Source organism: Schistocerca piceifrons, chromosome X, assembly GCF_021461385.2.
Source record: "Schistocerca piceifrons isolate TAMUIC-IGC-003096 chromosome X, iqSchPice1.1, whole genome shotgun sequence".
Lineage (NCBI taxonomy): Eukaryota > Metazoa > Arthropoda > Insecta > Orthoptera > Acrididae > Schistocerca > Schistocerca piceifrons.
In genome coordinates, this window is record NC_060149.1 from 286,646,240 (window position 1) to 286,666,625 (window position 20,386).

A 20,386-nucleotide genomic window follows, 5' to 3' on the forward strand; every position below is an offset into this window, starting at 1 on the left:
CCGTGCGTCGCTGCGGTCCGGTCCCAGGTCGACGGGCACGTGCATCTTCCGCCGACCACTGGCGACAACATCGATGTACTGTGGAGACCTCACACCCCACGTGTTGAGCAATTCGGCGGTACGTCCACCCGGCCTCCCGCATGCCCACTATACGCCCTCGCTCAAAGTCCGTCAACTGCACATACGGTTCACGTCCACGCTGTCGTGGCATGCTACCAGTGTTAAAGACTGCGATGGAGCTCCGTATGCCACGGCAAACTGGCTGACACTGATGGCGGCGGTGCACAAATGCTGCGCAGCTAGCGCCATTCAACGGCCAACACCGCGGTTCCTGGTGTGTCCGCTGTGCCGTGCGTGTGATCATTGCTTGTACAGCCCTCTCGCAGTGTCCGGAGCAAGTATGGTGGGTCTGACACACCGGTGTCAATGTGTTCTTTTTTCCATTTCCAGGAGTGTATTTTATGCGTAGTGTTGTTCTGTAAGATATAAGCAACATTCCTCAAATTATATGTATTCTGAGAATGGTGGTTTACAGTGAGCACACTAGGCAACTTGACCAATGCTGGCTGGATATTAGTTGATTGCAGCCAGGATCTGATATTTAGTTGTTTTTGTGGTGCCAGTCTCAAGCATTCTTCACAGTGGTTCAATCAAAGAAGTAGTGATATCAATCAGCAATACTTTAAGTAATTTCTATATATTTTTGATTTTTTCTAAAGCTTCCATATGCAGTGTTAATGTTTTATTCATATTCTTGCCATGTGTTTCTTTTGTTAAATCTAGATTACCTTATCACTCGTCATCTGTATGAAGATTCACGTCAACATTCTCCGGGTGCTTTGACTGACCTACGCTCAGCTCTTGTGAATAATACAATATTTGCATCACTTGCTGTTCGTTATGGCTTTCACAAATACTTCCGTCACTTATCACCAGGATTAAATGAGGTTGTTGATAGATTTGTTCGTATTCAAGAGGAAAATGGACATACAATTAGTGAAGAGGTAGTGACGATTGTGCTTTGATAATTCTATGTTAAATTGTTGGATACTCTGGTGAGCTATTTATATGCCTATTTTTTTTTAATTCAGTACTATTTAATTGAAGAAGAAGAATGTGAAGAAGCTGAAGATGTTGAAGTCCCAAAAGCACTGGGAGATGTTTTTGAGTCAGTTGCTGGAGCGATCTTTCTGGATAGCAACATGTCTCTCGATGCTGTTTGGAGAGTGTACTATCGGATGATGAAATCAGAAATAGGTATTTGACACAGCTATAACTTTATGCCTTAGTTAGCATATCAGGTACTAGATTCATGGGAATGACAAAGATTCATAGTGCTTTGAAATTGTATCTGATTTGGTATACATTCTTGGTAATTAGCGTAAAAAGATGATTCACTGATTTTTTTTTTTTGTGTGTGTGTGTGTGTGTGTGTGTGTGTGTGTGTGTGTGTGTGTGTGTGTTGGGCGGGGATGTGTATGTGTGTGGAATTTGTGACACCCTTTGTCTTTGTGACAGCCTTCACTCTTGAAAACATACATGGAATCAGTGGCTAAAGCTTTCCACAGCCCATTATTCATGAAATAATAGCCCATTATTATGAAATCACATATAACTTTTAACTTTTGTAGTCTCTTATGAAGTCTACTTGACGTGGACTGGTATAATAAAGAATTAAGATATTCTCTGTACAATTAAGATGGCAAGGAATAGGTGGAAAACACTAGAAGAAGGGACAAGGTTCTAAGACATATATTACAACTTAAAGGAATAACTTTTATGATACTGGTAGCAGCCATAGAGGGCAAAAATTGTAGGGGAAGACAGAGATTGTAATATGTACAATAAAAAATTGGAGATGTTTGATGTAAGTGTTTTTCTGAGATAAAGGATAGGAAATCATGAGGACTGTGCCAGACCGATCAATAAAAGTATGCAATGCAAAATATTCAGCCTCTGAACATGTTACTTTGTTACTCATACACCCTTGTTTCATAATTACTTCTACAGAAACCATATAGTGGGAACTACAAGACTGTTGTGCTGAGGGAAACATAGTGAAACCCCAAAATGTTACTCCATGGTTAGCTGGCAATAACTGTTTGCAGTGTGATATGTGCCTGGCATTAAGACTTTTATGCAGAGCAACATGACATGGAAGAAACAAAGTTAGTGGTTCTACTCTGACATTCTGCACAAGTGACAGAGTTAGTATAGAACAACTTTCTGGGCCTCAACCAATAATAAAAACAGAAAGATTAAATGCAGGCAGTTAAGCCATTCTCCAAGGAAACAACAAACTGGAACATGTATTGAACTTTATGCAGTATGTACTACTGAAGAGAGGAGAAGAACATATAGAAAGCACAACTGGTGTCTATCAAGTTGGATTTAGGTTGGGAAGAGAATACTTGGAATAGACATTACTCTAAAAACAAATGATAGAGCATAGGGTCTTGAAGAATAAAACTACAGTAGTAAACGTTGTGGACATCATGAAAGTGTATGACTCCACTGACATAGAGACTCTTGGAAGGATCATAAAGAACAGTGGACTATACTGGTAGACGAAAACTGATAATGGAAATTCTCTCAGACACAAAGGCAAGATTAAGATTCAGATGAGCACTGTCAGAATAGTGTGAGATAAAGACCAGTGTTAAACAAGGAGAAGGAGTGTCACCAATTTTGTTCAACGTAGTGCTGGTTGAAGTGACCAGACATTGGAGAACAATAAACAATGAAAGGAAATAAATAAAAGATGCATGTGGGGGACAGAAAGGGCAATAGGGCTCAAGTGGACTGCTTTGCCTTTGCGTACAATACAGCAGTAGTGAAACAGAAGAAGGTGCAAAGAAACAGCTTGACAATCTAAGCAATGTAGCCAGTGGAATGGAAGCAAGGATTTACTACAGCAAGACAAAGACACTGAATACCACTGGGGATTGAAAAAACTCCAGAAGGCATTGTGCAAAATGTGGACAAAGTGAAATACCTTAGAGGATACAAAATCGGGAGAAACAGGAGCAATGAGCAAATGATAGAGTGGATGAAAAAGATGAGGTCACCTTTCTGCATGACCAGAGATGTATATGCAATGAAAAGAATATATCTACAGATGTGAATATGAGACACTACAAAGCCATGGTGAGGAATGCAGGACTATATGCAGCTGGGACAGTAAAACTAGGAAGTTAAGGTGCAGGACAACTACAGAAAGTATTGGACCCTGAAAGAGGTGATGAGACATGGATATAAAAACCTAGGGAAGAAATGTACTGGAATATGTGCACATCATCAAGAGAAATCAGACTGAAGGGGACAGGGTTAGTGGGACATCTGATCAGTATGTGTATGGATAGAATAACAAAAAGAGTGTGCGAGACAATGGAGAGAACAAGAGGAAAGACAGGTATCAAGTGGTTTATTGAACTCAGGAAGGATTGGCCAGAATTGGGGCTCAAGGTGGAAGGGAAGCCAAATTGGAGAAGCAAGTACACTCCAACCAACATGTCGTAGATCAAAGACAGGGAAGTATACAGTAAAAGGATAGAATGACACCACTGGAGCAGACAAAAGAAGAGGACAGTGAAGATATTTCAAGAAGAGTGAGAGAAAAGAAGAAAATTAAATCAATGAAGGGGCTACCCGTAGTGTTACGGAGGTTATAATGCAGATAGAACTAACAAAATAAATGATCCTTCACAGATAATAAAGATATGTGAAGGGAGGCTCTAGTATCATTGAAGAGCACATCTGTGTTGAATATACAATGATGACTGAAGAGACATGGCAATTTACAGGTTTTGGATTTTAGAGTGCAGAATTTTTGCTCGTATGTGCTGCAACCGTTACCTTGTCCATTATGCAGCAAGTGCAGGGGACTCCCCAACACCCCTATATATGCACAGCTCACTACTTTTAAAATGTAAATCCCTCTTAGAGACAACACAATTGACCTCCTCCTTGCAGAAACCTTTCATCCTAGTTACAGGACCTACTATCATTTTCAAGTCATCAAAAATATAAAAGTGAGTTTGGCTTTGAAACTGATGTTGAACTTTTTCTTAACCGAATCCCCAATAGTTTCAAAATGTCTAGACAATAATTTTCATGCAGATGAATAATCTCATACAGTCTCATTCAGTAATATTTATCACTTGTGCTTTCATCAGTTTCTGCACTTTGATTTCATAGTGTTGCATGTTGTTTGTGGGCTCATGCTTGAGAAATTTCCCAAAGAGTAAACCCTTGCAGTTTAATAACTAATCTGATCATGAGTTTTCTTCAATCAGTTTGGTTCATTTTTGGAGTATATTTGTTGTTATTCCCAAGAATAAATCATAGCAGCAGGTGTTGTCCTTGATGATGATTAATGACAAAAATTAGTACCATTCCATGTGATACCATTGCAAGTGATTGAGAGATACAGCTGGTGTAGGTTTTTGTTCCCAGACCAAATTTTCATCAGTAGTTCACATAGTCATCAACACTGGTGCATATTGAATTATGTCTTACATTGACAAATATGTGAAATTTCACTACTGTGTCCCATCAATGTTCCCAAGTTTGCAGTAACCTAATTGGACATAATGACAAACAGGGCATTCTTTAGCTTTATATCATAGTTTTCATTGTCATTCATTAATTTGGGACTCATTTCTGCAAGTCCAGTTGTGCGGGTTTAAGTTTAATTCCATGTCATTGGATCCTATTTCATAACATTGTAAGCTACAGATGACATTAGAACTTAAGTAGCAATTTATGTATATTATTTACAGAGCAATTCAGCACTAATGTACCAAAATCACCAATCAGAGAACTTCTTGAACTGGAGCCAGAAACAGCAAAATTTGGGTGAGTTTCATCATAACTAATCATTATCTAGGATAGCAATTTACTGAGGAGGAAAAATTAATGAAACTAATTTTTTATTTAAGGAAACCAGAGAAACTGGCCGATGGCCGTCGTGTGCGTGTCTCAGTGGAAGTTTTTGGAAAAGGAATTTTTAAAGGAATTGGTCGTAATTACCGAATTGCCAAATGTACTGCAGCAAAATGTGCCTTGAAGCAACTTAAAAAGAAAGGATTACTTTCTAAAAAGTTATGAAGTATGTTAGAGCCTCATTCTATTAATTTGTTTTCTCAGCCAAGAGACTTCCAGCAAATTAATCAAGGAGTCTCTGTAGTGTTACAGTTTACTTACTGTTAAGCAGTATACCGTTTGTAAGTTTTCTTTAGTTATATTATTATTATTATTATTATTATTATTATTATTATTATTATTATTATTATTATTATTATTATTTTCCAATGAAAACCTGGAGTTTACAATTTTGCATTCTGCATTTTCCTCCACTATCTGCTTTAGACATTCATAAATGGCATGTTTCCATTTGAGTTTTGTCACTATTCTCAGATTTATGTTGGAATTTCCTCCTTTTGATTGACATTATTTTTATTGATAAAACTAAATTTTGGTGGTGTGGAAAGAAAAGTGTTGTCCAAATAATTTGGAAATTAAGGACATATGTAAAGAATTGTCATAGCCAGTAAACAAGGTAACAGTTGCAGGCACTACTCTAATCTGTGCTACAACCAGCATTTGAAGTAGTTCGAAAGGAATCATCATATAAATCTAACATTATGGACACAAGCAGTGGACAGACTTCATTGGGAGAATTTAGAAGGTACAGTATGTGTTGGTTCTCTTATTTATCGCCTGCATGATTGGGTTTAAAGTCACTTGTCCCAATCACCAGTTCCCAAGTGCTCACTTCCTAAATGATGTCACTTCTATTATACTTACTCATGTGAACCATTCATAAAAACACAAAAATCACTGATTAGTGCAACAGATCCATCACATGTACTGTTACTGAAGCCCTAATTTTGCATTTAACTGCCTACACAAGCAATTCCTACGGTAACAAAAGCTCCATCACTCCAGGTGAATTACAATTCCAAGAAGTAAACCACCACAAGCAAAGAATAATAATCTTTCTCCAAAACATTTATCAAGCTTTAAATGAAAAGTAATTGCAATGTATTTTAATAAATGGAAAAATAAGTCACTGCAGAGTCACTCCAGTCCACTAAGTTTTTAAAAGAAAGACAGTGAATTGCTGGAATTAATCCTTCACATTTATTCTGAGAACACTTATACAATTATTGTACCTTGTAATCTCTAATTATTTGAAAGTGAAATTCAATTTCTGGCCGTGTCTGTTAGGCTGGCCTGATGCATGTAAATGAGTATGTCAGTTGCGAATGGACACAGTGCAAAGACTCACTCTAATACATTCATATGTTGTTCTTAATTCTGCAGAAAATATCAGTAGATGGTTTGTGTAGCACCACGTGCTCCTCGATTGTTTTGTGCCTCCGAGTTGGTCAGCCAGCTACTGTATTCCCCAGTACATGGTGTTGCATGGCATCTTGTACCCTTTTTAATGTTGACATGAAACATATTTTTCACAAACATTAATGAAAGGATTTTTCCACATTTGTCACCTCTCTTCCATCAACTGGCAAACATTTTCAGTGCAACATCTGGCATTATTACTTTACAAGTGTAAATAAAAAATACACACATACGGTCGATATAGTGTGCCTGTTATTATTGTATAAGTAAACCAGCTGTGAATGAAACTTCTGTAAAGACTATTATTTACTGTAGTTTTAAATGGATGTGTAGATATAATCATGATAGATAAAAATTCTTTGGTGACCTTAGTCAAGAAAATTATGAAATTTCTGTAGAAAAACTGGAAATGAAAGTCAAGGTACTTACTTTCATTCCAGTCTTTAATAACTGTCTATTTTTCTTTCATTTCTATTTAATATTGGACTCATTAGAAAACTAAAAAATATCCATTATTTACTTTCTCTTCAGTGTATCATTCACAAATTGAATAGAAAAGTAGCAAATCCTACGCAAAAAGCAGTCCTCTTCAACTTGTAAAAAAGTGGTTTGTGTCATGTAGATGTGGATTTTGCTTTTACAGGCCACTTTGTTATGGCTAAATGGCTTGAGGTTGCAAGTTCTGTTCCAGTCACAGGTGGAATGTCTGAAAAGAGACTGCATGTCATGTGTATCTGTGCATATTGACTTACACATGCTCTGTTACCATTATAGTTACAAATGAGTTATTACAGATTTTCTTTTTCACACATTTTGACTGCTAATTTTGTACTGGTACTTTTAATTTAATATTAATTTTTGATTCAAATACCAGTCTTTCTACTCAAGTGCAGTAATTAAGTGTACTGAACATTTTTAATGAAAACAAGTTGACTAAATAAATTACTCTTGTCTGTATTCTGCATCATCATTAAGGTGGTCTTTGAAACTAATTACAAGAACTGCAGCACACAGTCTTTCTCTCTCATTCATTTCACTGTTCAGTTGCTGCATTACATTCATCTCTTTTTTTTCTCTTTGCATTAAAAGAGATGCTAACACTGTGTAGGAGCCCCCACCTCCACAAAAAAAAAAATCATTTGATCCCCCACTACAACCCTCCCTTCTTCTCCCCACCCCTCTCTTCCCATAAAATGAATAATATGACACGCAGCTTTGTGAAAGATATGTAGTACTACTATCGGATGGGTGTTACTGGTCTAATCATGTGTTCTTCTGAACTTCTTGCTGATTTACGAGACATGCTGTGCATTAAAAAACAGTTGCAGATGATATATTTTCGTCTGTATAAAATTCTGAATTAATTTTTAGTTTTTATTGTATTTACATTCTGTATATTAAAAAATGTAAAATCCAGGTTTCATTGTATGCTAGTTGTTTTTATTATTCTACTGATACAAAACTATAACTGTTACAGTCCTTAAAGTGGCTTTAATGTTTTGATATTTGTCTTTCAATCACTGTTAAACAATTCTGGCTTTACTTATGTATAAATGACATTATGAGTAAATTATGCAATTCCAGAGAGAGCCAGTATTATTTACTGTGTTTCTTATATGAATAGCCATGTTAAGCTGTGATTTCTATGTGACTTACTGTGTTTTCTTTTTACAAACACAAAGAATTTACAACTGTATAAAGAAATTACAATTTTTGTGTGTGTAAAAGTCGATTGAGATATACTTAAATTAGTATTAGCAGTAGTGTGGGGCTATTTCTTGGAATATTGACTGAGGAAAATAACACACACTACTACCATGTGGATTAATGTTTGTTGCACCTGTGTAAATTAAATTAGTAGCACCATTTCCAAGTAACTTTGTACACTGAAGTTACAAGCCATATTTTAAATGTACATATGATATGCATACAGTGGGCTGTATTATAGTTTTATATCTTATGTTGTCTTTTATTGTGTACTTACAAATTGATATAACTTTTAAACAAAAGGTCTTTTTATATTTTTGCTGTGAATAGTTGCCATACTTCTTGGCAGCATTGTTTGTGCCCTTCAGTCAGTTATGAGAAAGAACAATATTGATTAAATTATGGTTTATGTATATTTAAGTGTAAATTCTTTTAATCCTGATTCAATTATTTGATTACTGTCAACAGAAACTGCTATGTAGAGCAATTTATTTTATGCATTTGACAGCAGTAAGACTTAAATTGTGTATGAGCGTATGCACATACAAAAGGAAATAGTTTGACTCGTGTTTGATTATGTTTTGCATGATTCTTACATGACTGCCTGTTTTATTACCTATTCTATAGTTGTTAGCATATTTATTATTGTTGATATGTAAAAGTTTTGTAAGCTAATTCTTACACCGCACTAAGAGCAAATGAATGATTGTTTATTGGACTCCACTTATTTTGTAGCAACTATTTTGTTGACATGACAGATACTAGAGTTAAATTTTAGTACCTGCATCACTGTCCACCAAATATCAGATCATTGAAAAGTTTACCATTCCTGTCTCATAGAACAATTTGTTACTGTTATTATTATTATTATTATTATTATTATTATTTATCATTTTAACTATTTTCATGATCCTTATTGTTATCTCTCATAATGGTGGTAATGGTGATTGTGACAATCTTAATCTTAATGTTGATGCATTTGTTATTTCTGCTGCCATTGTTATTGATGTTCAAACTTGTAGTTGCTGATCGTAGTTTATTCTTAGCACATGGATCTGTCTTCCCCAACAAGAAAAGAAAGAAGCAATGTAAAGGTGCAAGGAGTTAAGAAGTGCAATGTATACTAATGAAATGTTGCTTTCTGTACAAATGTTCTTGTCCCTCCCTTCTCACCACTACCCTGAATAGCATCCTCATCCCTATATTCCCTTTGCCCCACCCCCCTCTCCCCGCACGCATGTGCGCGCGCGTATATTGTGAACTGCACAATAACAGCCTTCTACTTAGACAATAGTTGCCAGTTGCAGCTAATACACTTCTACTTAGACAATAGTTGCCAATTGCAGCTATGACAATAGATAATTAATTGCACAGAAATGCTATATAATTAGAAAAGAGATGTGATTTTAATTTAATTAAGTACTGCAGCTTGTTATTGTTGACTGTAATTTTTAAGATACATTTGGTGAAACAATGCTGTCTTTCTTTTGTATGTTGGGAATTGTTCAGTTCTTTTGGTAGCATATGTGGTAGGTAAAATATCGCCTATAGTAGAAGAAAACAAACTAATGAAAACAAAATTTAGGAATTTTATATTGTTTCATTAAGAGAACCAAATAAATGCACTGTTAATGCTGTTGTCCAACATGAGTTGAGATTCTGCTTTGATTCTTTGGAGACATAACTGTTTCAGAATTTAAATTAAAATTTATGTTAATACTTAGTGCTATCTTTAGTTTATCCCCACTGTTCAACATTTGATGACTGTTAAAAATTCTTCGCATATAGTGTTCAAAAATGAAAAGTACATATTAACACATGGATTTCAACATTCATTTCACACTTACAAAAGATTGAATTTTATATAATTATGAACAACTTTTCAATTGAAGGCACATTTCACTGAAAGAATACCCTGCCAAAATGTGAGGAAGGTATCCATAGCCACTGTGATATATAATTTTTTTGCCTATTTTGTAGATATGACTGATTTGAATATGGGTATTCATGGTGAAACAGATCTGAATATTGGATCTGAATTGCTTTCCAGCAAGTACTCTGCAGACATGAACTAAGTGGGTTCATCATATCTGACTGTCTCAAGAAATAAAACTGGCATTGAGTGGTTCTCCTACATAATTTAAAAAGGCTGGTATACTTTCTTCAGTAAGCCATAATGAGTTGTTCTGTCACCCTTGTGAAACTGATTCAGTGACTCACAATCTTATTGTTGATGAGACATTAACTCTTAACATTCATTCCTTTTTTCCTTGTAAGATTTACCTGTTTGTATTAAATATTCAGTTCAGTATTTTTATAATTTGACAAATAAGTGAAATGGCCATACTATAATAACACAATAAACTTTAGTTTATTCACTGTAGTGAACAACTGAAACACAGTCATCTGACTTTAGTAACCCTCATTTTTTGTTATTAAATAAATATTGACATTCTCAGCTGTTAATAAAACTTTTTAGGATTTCAGATGAGTAAATGAATAAAGAGTGAATGAAATACATACAGATGGGTGACTGTCTTTTCTCTGATGTCTTTCTTCTCAAAGTACCATCCGAGCAGTGTGATATATCTCTCCTGTATACTTCTCCTTTTGTGAGACCATCCAAATATACATAAAGACTTATTGTTCATTTTGTTGTGTGCCCTGTTTACACTGCCTCATTTGCTAACCAGATGAATTGAATCCTTTCAACCTTTCAGATTTAGTTGTTGACTCTAGTGTCTTTTATTTTAAGCATTCACTGAGAGATTTTTTTTTGTAATGATGTGCTCAGTGAGAAGTATTTCCCTGTTAGGAAAATACTGAAATAAGTAATAATTAGCTTTAAAAAATAGTTTAATGCACAAGTCAGTGAGGTTTTAATGCGATACGAAAAAAGTATGGAGTGTAGCCTCATCAGAAGGTGCTGAAGAACAAATTAAAGTAATTGTGAAAATCTGAAATTGTGGTGTGTCAATTTATCATACGTAGTATGAACATGTATAGTTGCTCCATAAGCTCCAAATATTATGGAAATGTAAAAGTGATCACCATGTAGAAGTTGTGCATTGTATTTGACATTTGTAATTCCACTTTTCAGGTAAAAACATTATCTGCATTGAAAAGATTAATGTTATTGTCAGATCGTATTGGTAATACTGGATGTCAAACTAAAAGTTATAGTGTCAATTAGAACACATTTTTTGGTTCTCTCTTTGTTCTTTAAACTGTACAGCAGAATTTTTCTGGTAAATTATACAATCTTTTGTTGAAATATTGAAGTTAATGTAAAAAGTTTTACAATGTGAATGAAATGATCATGTTTTGCTTTAACAATTTGTTCAATGTATAACTAGTCTAGAATTCAGACATCTATCATTGAAGGTAGATAGCGCAGTCAGTGTACTGTTTTGTGAAATAACATCTCTCATTTCCTTTTCTGTTTCAAGAATTTAATACATGGAAAAATTAGTATGAAAATAATCAGTGCCACTGGAGATAAATAAATATTTTTACCATAAAATTTTTGTTCGGTATAGCTTGTTTCACCTGCCATCCCAAAAGTTCAGCAGCAACATTGTAATTCAGAAAACTACTATATATGTCACGTCAAAATCACATGAAGTCCATATTAAAAAGCAGGGTCATCAGTCAAATACAACACTTAACATTGTAAGTCCCAAATTGAAAAGCAGGGTCATCAATCATATAAAACTCTTGGCAGACAGAGAGAACAGAACTGCCTCTTGGATAGAGAGTGCTGCTAGTTATACAGACATTGAATCTTCCAGAATATGCAAATATTACAAATGTAACAAACTTTGACAACTTTCTAGAAATGATAAATACTAAACAACAGATATTTGATAGTGATTGGATTTGGACTGACAACCTGCAGCATGCCAGCCACTGACGCTAAACGCTGCTCCACATTGCATGCAACACAGCTCACAGCAGTGCTCTCTGTTGTAACCCAATTTGGGTCACTACATACTTTCTTTAAATGCTCACCTTCAGGTCAGAGGTGACACAGGGTTTTGAGGTCATTCATTTCTTGGTATGTGTGTGGCTGTGTACAAGAATGAAATGGCAGTGGACCAAACAGATTTTTCAAGCCTCTGTGGTTGGAGACAGTACAGACAGCCTTGGATGTTAAGCCAACAAATGGCCACTGCGGACTATAACTGTCAAGATTTGTGTATACACAGTAATACATCGTACTACAGACCAAAAACCAGTGTAAGCAACATATATACATAGGTACATGTAGGCAAATTGAAGATGGAAACCAGTAAACCTAGCCCAGAGGTACTTACAGGTAAACTTTGCAAACCCTTCTTAGTGCACAAAGTTAATTTGGTCTGATGTCTCACTCTCATAGGTTCTGCTGTAGGCTCATTCATCCAAGGTGGCTGTCACTGGATTTCTTCTGTTCACTGGAACTCTCAAAGTCTACCAAACTCTGCATTGCTTGGTGTTTGAGGGCTTCTGTATAAGTGATTGAGGCTGTTTGCTTATAGATGATATGTGACTGTGTCACTTTTTACTTCCAATTCTCCATCAATGAGCATGAAATCAGCAGTTTCTCAATGTGTGTGACCTCTTGATGGACTGACTAAAGTGGCTTGCACTGTGTACCTATATGTAAGTTACAAGTTTCTCTTGTCTGCCTAATGTCCATTCCCTCTGCACAGCTCTGTCTCAGTATGCCAGTTTGGTTCCAGTTCTATCCTTAACTGTAATGGTCTCCCTTTGACCCACAGTGTCTTCATTCTCTCACAGAAGTCTCTGCCTAAAATTCTTTCATATGGGACATCAAACTCATCCTCTACTATCTGAAACATGTGTTCTCCCCCCCCCCCCCCCCCCCACACACACACACACACGCACACCACCACCACCACCACCACCACCACCACCACCACCACCACCCAGCCTCAGCGTTAACATCATGGCTCCATGTGTCTCTATTAATTCTTTAATGATCCCTTTAAGTTTTATTCTTTCATCAGTGTTACTGCCCACCATAATCTTCAGTGCTGATTCCTTAATTACGCTTACCTGAGCAGCACTATCTGCAATGAAACTCATGATTCCCACACGTCCCTGCATGCAGCTAAGCATTACAAAATAATTCCTGCCTTTGTAGTTTACTGAGTACAACTTTATGGCACAAGTCAACTGGCTAATCGTGCCACTCTTTCGTTTTCCAATTTCTCAGTCTTCAGTTCACTAGCCTAGCATTGGCATTACAATGTCGGGCTAAGTGCCCTGATTCCTTACAAACATGACATGTAATCGGTCTCACCTTGTCACATGGTCATAGGTGCCCCTGAAGACTGCATTGACAACAAACCAGTGGTTGCTTGCTCCCAATTTCCCTGTGATTATGACCTCTATGTAGTGTTTCCTCTTTCTTCTCAGCCATGGTGAAGGATAGGGTGCCCTTTTCTCTGTTTCCTACAACTCTGCTGTACAGTTTCTATTTTCCTAATGTGTTTCTCCATAGTTTAGTTACTCATATGATGGCCTTCTCTCTCACAGCTAAAATAGTAATCTCTCAGACTACTGGATTCACCGAACATTTCTTTATAAGAGACAATAGACACTTCTTCTGTTAATGCTAGATTTGCTACTTGTGCTAATGTTAAATACTCTCCTTGTGCTTTATGACTGTTTTAATCGTCTCATTTTCGATTACCTGGATGAATACTGAACTAGCTTCCCAATTAGAGCATGGGTACCCTGAGCATCTGATGCCCTCATCACTCTGTGGATGGTTTCTCAAAATTTTTCTTGCAATGTGTCAATGCAGCTTGCCCATTAGGCCACACTTTTGGCCCTTTTCCATCTACTAGAGAATAATAAACACACATGGTAATCTAAAGGCATTTTTGACACTGAGTTCTCCAATAAGATTCCTTTCACTTCTGCTCAAGTTGCTGTAAAATCACGTACAAGTAGTTTACTCCAAGCTGCACCTACAACCCTATTTTTAACAAATTTTAGTAGCACACTATGACTACGACTTGGTGTTAGTTCGAATGCTAGGTCACAATTGTCTACTAGTTCTCTAAGTTCATCTTTATTTATATCAAATGCCATTAGGATTAATTTAAAAGCCTGAGACAAGACTATATGCTCAGTGGGAACCTCACTACCTTCCAGATTCATATTAGATGTTTTTGTGTTCTTTTTGCAGCTGTAGACATGGTTTCCATACTATATTGTGATCCACTCACTGTGTTTCTTGGTCAGGCGGTGGTACTGTGTTGATGTCTTGTGCTGGCATGAGATTGGAATTCAGTATGGTCAGCACACAAATGCTACTATTCAGGTGTCAGTGCCCACCTCAATTGTCATTAAATGCTGTGATAGTGTCCTGTCTTGTTTACTGCTGTTGGCTGTTTGCTGTTTGCTGTGGTCTCATAATTCTTCAACACAGGATGGTGATTTCTTCGTAATTTCTTCTTCTTGTCTTGCTCTGGCCGTACACTAAAAATGATGGCTCTGCCTGGACACAGTACCTGATCTACCTTGAAAGCTCAAACCGGTTTGTCCTAAGACGGGACTTTTGTCATAATAGAAAATCCTATCTTCCATACTCTAAGGTACCTTACTTCTTAAAAGTAACACTATCCAGGTGCCTTTCACCTATTCCAATACACTTTCAATATGTTGTAGTCTAGGTCAAAATATGAGACACTCATTTTTTTTATATGTGTCCATAAAGCAGCTGACGTGTTGAAAACACCCCCTGAAGGAGGTGTACAAAACTGTTGAAACATGATTTCTATGGTTGCCACTGTACTTTGCAGCTGTGCAATCACATCTTTAAAAATTTCAAAATCCTGCCCTCACCTCACAATTTTTGAAATGGTAAAAAGTTTATGTGCAGTAAATCTAATAGTATATTTAACAACAAATTCACCCTTATATGATAAAGTTACATCCCAAAACTGCAGCAGTTAGATATAAGTTGGACGTTCCCCCACATACCACTATATGCACACACTGTCCACCATGTGGTTCTTGTCATACATGGCGATAGTGATGTTGCAATTTCACAGTGCAACCACTAAAGATGGGCTCCTGTAGGATTTAACTGAAACAATACTGACTCACTATCTGTCGAGTCCAGGAATAACCAACATGGAGGTGGCACAAGGCTATTCCTCTTCTGCTTTTTCATGGTCCTCTTTATTTGTTAGTTTTGTTTTGTTTCTTTGGTTTTTTATTTTTGGATATTACATTTGACATCTGCTTTGTTACTTTACAGCGTTTTGGTTGTGATACATTATCTTTGATAGTCAGTGCAATACAATAATGAGGGGACGTTGTATTATCCACTGCTAAGAAGTGCTGCATACGCATACATGTTGTACACATCTGATTATTGCAATATTGTTGCACAATTTACAGCATGTATCACAATACTTAAAACAATGGTTAACAGGAGGTGCACATTTATCAGGTTTTTCTCTGCTGTATCTGCTCTTGAATGATGCATACCTAAACATGTTCACAAAACTATTATGAATGGAAGATTGAATTTTCAGGATATTATTCCTCAGCTGCAAATTTACTTCATAGCCACATAGTAGAATTACATCAGAGAAATGTTTTATAAAATTCCTCCACAGTCTGAATGCGTAAACATCAAGTGGCTGGATTATGCTGGTTGTTCCAACAGGAATCGTCATACATTGTATGTCCTCATTTCCTTATTCCATACATTTGTGATAGATTGCCAGAAGAGGGTATTGCAGGAAAGATCAATCTACACTATAAATTATTACAAAGGCTGTTTTAAGTATGACCATGTAGGAAGCATTAACATGGACTTATTCTGGCCACATGTGTATTACGACCTATACTGTGACCATGTACTCCAAGGGGGAGGACGGCGACAAGAGTGTGACCACCTCAGTCTACCCAGGACCTTCACACACACACGCAAGACTGCGGCTTGTTTACACTAATACATGTATGCAGCAGGGCAGGTATAGAGATTGAATCGCTCGGCAGAAACACGATGATGAGAAAGTGTGGGATGGCCAGACAGTAGGACAGGTATGCATTAATGTATGCATGCATTTCAGCTGCATGCATACAGGTGCTGTCATTCAGTAATCACCACCCCTATTCACAGGCAGCTGGAACTTGCAAACTGAAAGTTGGATTGAAACCAAATAGCATATAAAGAGAATAACAGATTGAGTGTACACCCATTTATTCTGAATACAGCATGATGAATCCAAAGAATGTATTACACCTGTTACACAAAAGCTTCAATCGTCTGCAATGCAATATTTACTCTATCATTACTGATGAAGAAACATTGTTCGCATTACGTTTAGTGAATTTGATTAAAGAGTCCATCAACACTGACGTATTTGTAGACAGTTATAGTATTATGAGCTATGATGACGAAACTGTATTTCCTTAGGCTGTTGCTGTGGAACAGGTTTTTGAAGAGGATTATGATGATGTTGTGGAAGACAGTAACAAGAGTAAAATTGTAATAAATTTGGAATATTAAAATAAAGGCAGTTGCATTTTGGTGTAGAAAGAAGAGGAATAAGAGCTTAAAAACAGTCCAACATAATTTCATAAAGTTTAAGGATACAAAATAACTATATATAGAAGGGAAACACAAGTCACTGAAGGTGGGACGCGAAGAGACAAATTATTACAGATTTCCAAATATGTACTGGAACAATTCCAGAATGCATTTGATAAATCATTACCTATTCATGACTTGGAGCTGAAACAATTGGCTTTGAGGACAAGAGACGAAGTTAATTTGTCATGCAACTTATTCATGGCATCTACAAAATGGTTTCACCAATTTAAAGTGAGGCATAGAGTTATTTCCAGAATAATTAATAAATTTGTTACTCAGAAACAGTTAACCAATAAAGAACGATTAGTAGAACAAGCTGTTGCATTTGTGGCAAACATAAAACCGAATATTGCATCATTAGGAGATGACAGTGTTTACAACTTGGACCAATTTGGATTTAATTTGGAGACTCATGCAGGTCAGGTTGTTCCCTATCCTTTAAAGGAACGTTAAAGTTGAATGTCTTGCTCAATCATTGAATTCATTAACCCATAGCTACATGATACAGCCAATTCTATCTGCAAGTGGTGTTTTACAGACCCTTTTGCTCATAGCCTTGCAGGAAACAGGTGGTCACTTTGGACCTATTGTTCAAAAAACTATGTACAAAGCCAATAGTATTGTTGTATTTGCTTCAACATCTGATAAATTAACATCAGGTCTCGTTATTTAATGGTTCGCGGATGCTTACTTACCTACTGTTTGTGAGTGATCTATTCTGTGTTTGGATTCCTGGACAGGGCAAACAAAAAAGAATTTTAACAACTTGGACAAAGGTAATGATATAAAAGTTATGATGATTCCTGCTGGAACAACCTGTATAATCCAGACTGTGGAAAAATTTTCTAAAACAATTCTATGATGTATTACTACTATATGGCTATGATGTAAATTTCCACCTGAGGAATAATATCCTGATAATTTAACATTTCATTCATAACAGTTTTCTTCCCCTCAATTTGTGAACATTTTGAGGTACGCATGGTTTAAGAGCACATGCAACATAGAAAAACCTGGTAGACATGAACCTCCTGTTATTTATTATTTTAAAAATTGTGATACATGCTGTAAATTGTGCAATAATATTGCAGTAACTTCCTGGCAGATTAAAACTGTGTGCCGGACCGAGACTCGAACTCGGGACCTTTGCCTTTCGCGAGCAAGTGCTCTCGGTCCGGCACGCAGTTTTAATCTGCCACGAAGTTTCATATCAGTGCACACTCCGCTGCAGAGTGAAAATCTCATTCTGGAAACATCCCCCAGGCTGTGGCTAAGCCATGTCTCCGCAGTATCCTTTCTTTCAGGAGTGCTAGTTCTGCAAGGTTCGCAGGAGAGCTTCTGTAAAGTTTGGAAGGTAGGAGATGAGGTACTGGCAGAAGTAAAGCTGTGAGGATGGGGCGTGAGTCGTGCTTGGGTAGCTCTATTGGTAGAGCACTTGCCCGTGAAAGCATAGGTCCCGAGTTCGAGTCTCGGTCCGCCACACAGTTTTAATTTGCCAGGAAGTTTCATATCGGCGCACACTCTGCTGCAGACTGAAAATCTCATTCTGAATATTGCAGGAATCAGATGTGCATGATGGTCAATTTCTGTGTGTGTAGAGCACTTCTTTGCAATGGATAATACAATGTCCTCTCATTACTGCACTGACTGTCAAAGATAGTGCAACACAACCAAAATACTGTAAAATAATGAGGTAGATGTCAAACATAATATCCAAAACCAAAACACAAAAGAAACAAAACAAATAAAACAAAGACCATGAAAAAACAAAAGGGAAATAGCCTTTTGCAAACTCTACGCTGGTTATTCCCACACTTGACAGAGAGCAAGACCTTATTTTGTCAATTAAATCCTTCAGGAGCCCATCTTTCAAGATTGCACTGTGAAACTGCAAACAAAAATTTTGCCATGTATGACAAAACACCTGTATATCAGTATATAGGGTACTTCCAACTTATATATGACTACTGGGACTTCAGGATTTAACTTTATTATATCTGATTGAATTTGTTGTTAAATATACTGTTAGATTTACTACACACATACTTTTTGCCATTTCAAAAACTGTGACGTGAGGGGAGGGCTTTGAACTATATCAAAATGTTTAAACATATGATTGCACAGTTGTAAAGTATAGTAGCAACAATAGAAATTATGTTTTGACATTTTTGTTATATCTCCTACTGTTTTGACAGTATGTGCTCAGAAAGATAACAACTCCGTTTTCCTCAGAACGGTTTTCACCACTACGACAGCCATATGGACACTATTAAAAAATGTGTGTCTCATATTTTGACCTAGACTACAACATATTCGAAGTGTATCAAAATTGGCGAGTGGCACTTGGGTAGTGTTACTTGTTAGTAAAGATACCCAGCCAATGATTGGAGCCTAGACCCACACATCTGGCACCAGTTTTATATGTCGTAACCTGACCTAGGTCATGACATATTTACTTTTTTAAGCTCACCCTCAGATCAGAGGTGATGTGAGGTTTCGAGGTCATCTGTTTCTTGGTAAGCCAGGTACTGGGTGTCGGAATGAAATGGTGATAGGGTTAAGCTGGAATTGTTCAGATCTCTGTGGTTGAAGACAGTACATAAAGACTTGAATGTTAGGCTAAGGATGTAATCATGTTGGTGGTAGAGGAAATGAGACTCTGGCTTGGCTTACTGCTCTGCTTTATATTGCTTCTTCATGCGTTACTAAGGAACGTGCAGAAGAGCACAGACATTGATTTATAAAAAAGTAGATGATGCATACTAAATTCTTCACTCGGTTACTAGAACAAATGTCCACCCCAGCCTATAACTTTGTTAAGATTTGGGTATAAACAGTAGCGTATGGTACTACAGCCCATGAACCATTGAGGTGTCAAATTCTATTGCTCTATTCAAGCCCTTGGGTTGAAGTATTTATCACAGACCAAGTGACATGTAGACATAGGTATGTGTAGATAAATGTATGATGGAAACCAATAACCCCAGCCCAAAAGTACTTTCAGGCAGGCCTTGAAAGTCCCGTTTAGTGGAAAAAGTTAATTAAGTCTAACTGCTCTCTTACGTAACATCTGGCGTAGGCCCATCCATCCAAGGCAGCTGTCACTGGTTCTCTTCTGTTTGCAGGAACTCTTGAAATCTGCCAGACTATACATTTCTCAGTGGTTGAGTGCCTCTATACAGGGTGTTTGGGGAGGAAAGGTCAATATTTTACACAGTGATAGTATAAGTAATTCTGAACAAAAAATGTTATATGAACATAGGTCCGCAAATGCTTCATTAGGGAGGTATGGTTATTGAAAGGAGCTTTAATCCCGCGAAATTGATGTGCACAACATGAATGTATACACAGTACAACTGAACCGTAATGTGATTTTCTTGAAAACAATGTTACAAAGAAGTACAGGTATGTTAACACATTTTTACATAATGTAGCATTTAGTACATAATGCATTACAAGATGCATGTTACATATATTCAGTTGAAAAAGACGAACCACGTCTTTTAAAAATGGCTTTAACACTTATTGTACAGACGTTGTACAGTTCACAGAACAGGTTCGAATATCCCACCATGAACGTCAATGCACTTTTGTGCTCTAGCGATAACATGTTGTGTTGCTTGTTCAGTTGGCTGTGATTGGTTTATAATCAATTCAGCAGCTTTCATGATACAATGAAGCAGTTCATCT

The 20,386-nt window shown here is 36.8% G+C and overlaps 1 protein-coding gene across 1 annotated transcript in view; it reads left to right on the plus strand.

Annotated features, from left to right (window-relative positions):
* The window catches only part of LOC124721826 (endoribonuclease Dcr-1-like), a 293,757-nt gene extending 288,584 nt beyond the window's left edge, over nucleotides 1–5,173 (plus strand). Inside the window, exons 23-26 of the mRNA XM_047246948.1 lie at nucleotides 784–1,004; nucleotides 1,092–1,257; nucleotides 4,782–4,857; nucleotides 4,941–5,173. Of these exons, the coding sequence (XP_047102904.1) occupies nucleotides 784–1,004; nucleotides 1,092–1,257; nucleotides 4,782–4,857; nucleotides 4,941–5,109 (632 nt within the window). The 3' untranslated portion in view covers nucleotides 5,110–5,173. The remainder of the gene's footprint in view (nucleotides 1–783; nucleotides 1,005–1,091; nucleotides 1,258–4,781; nucleotides 4,858–4,940) is intronic.
* Nucleotides 5,174–20,386: the final 15,213 nt, after the last annotated feature.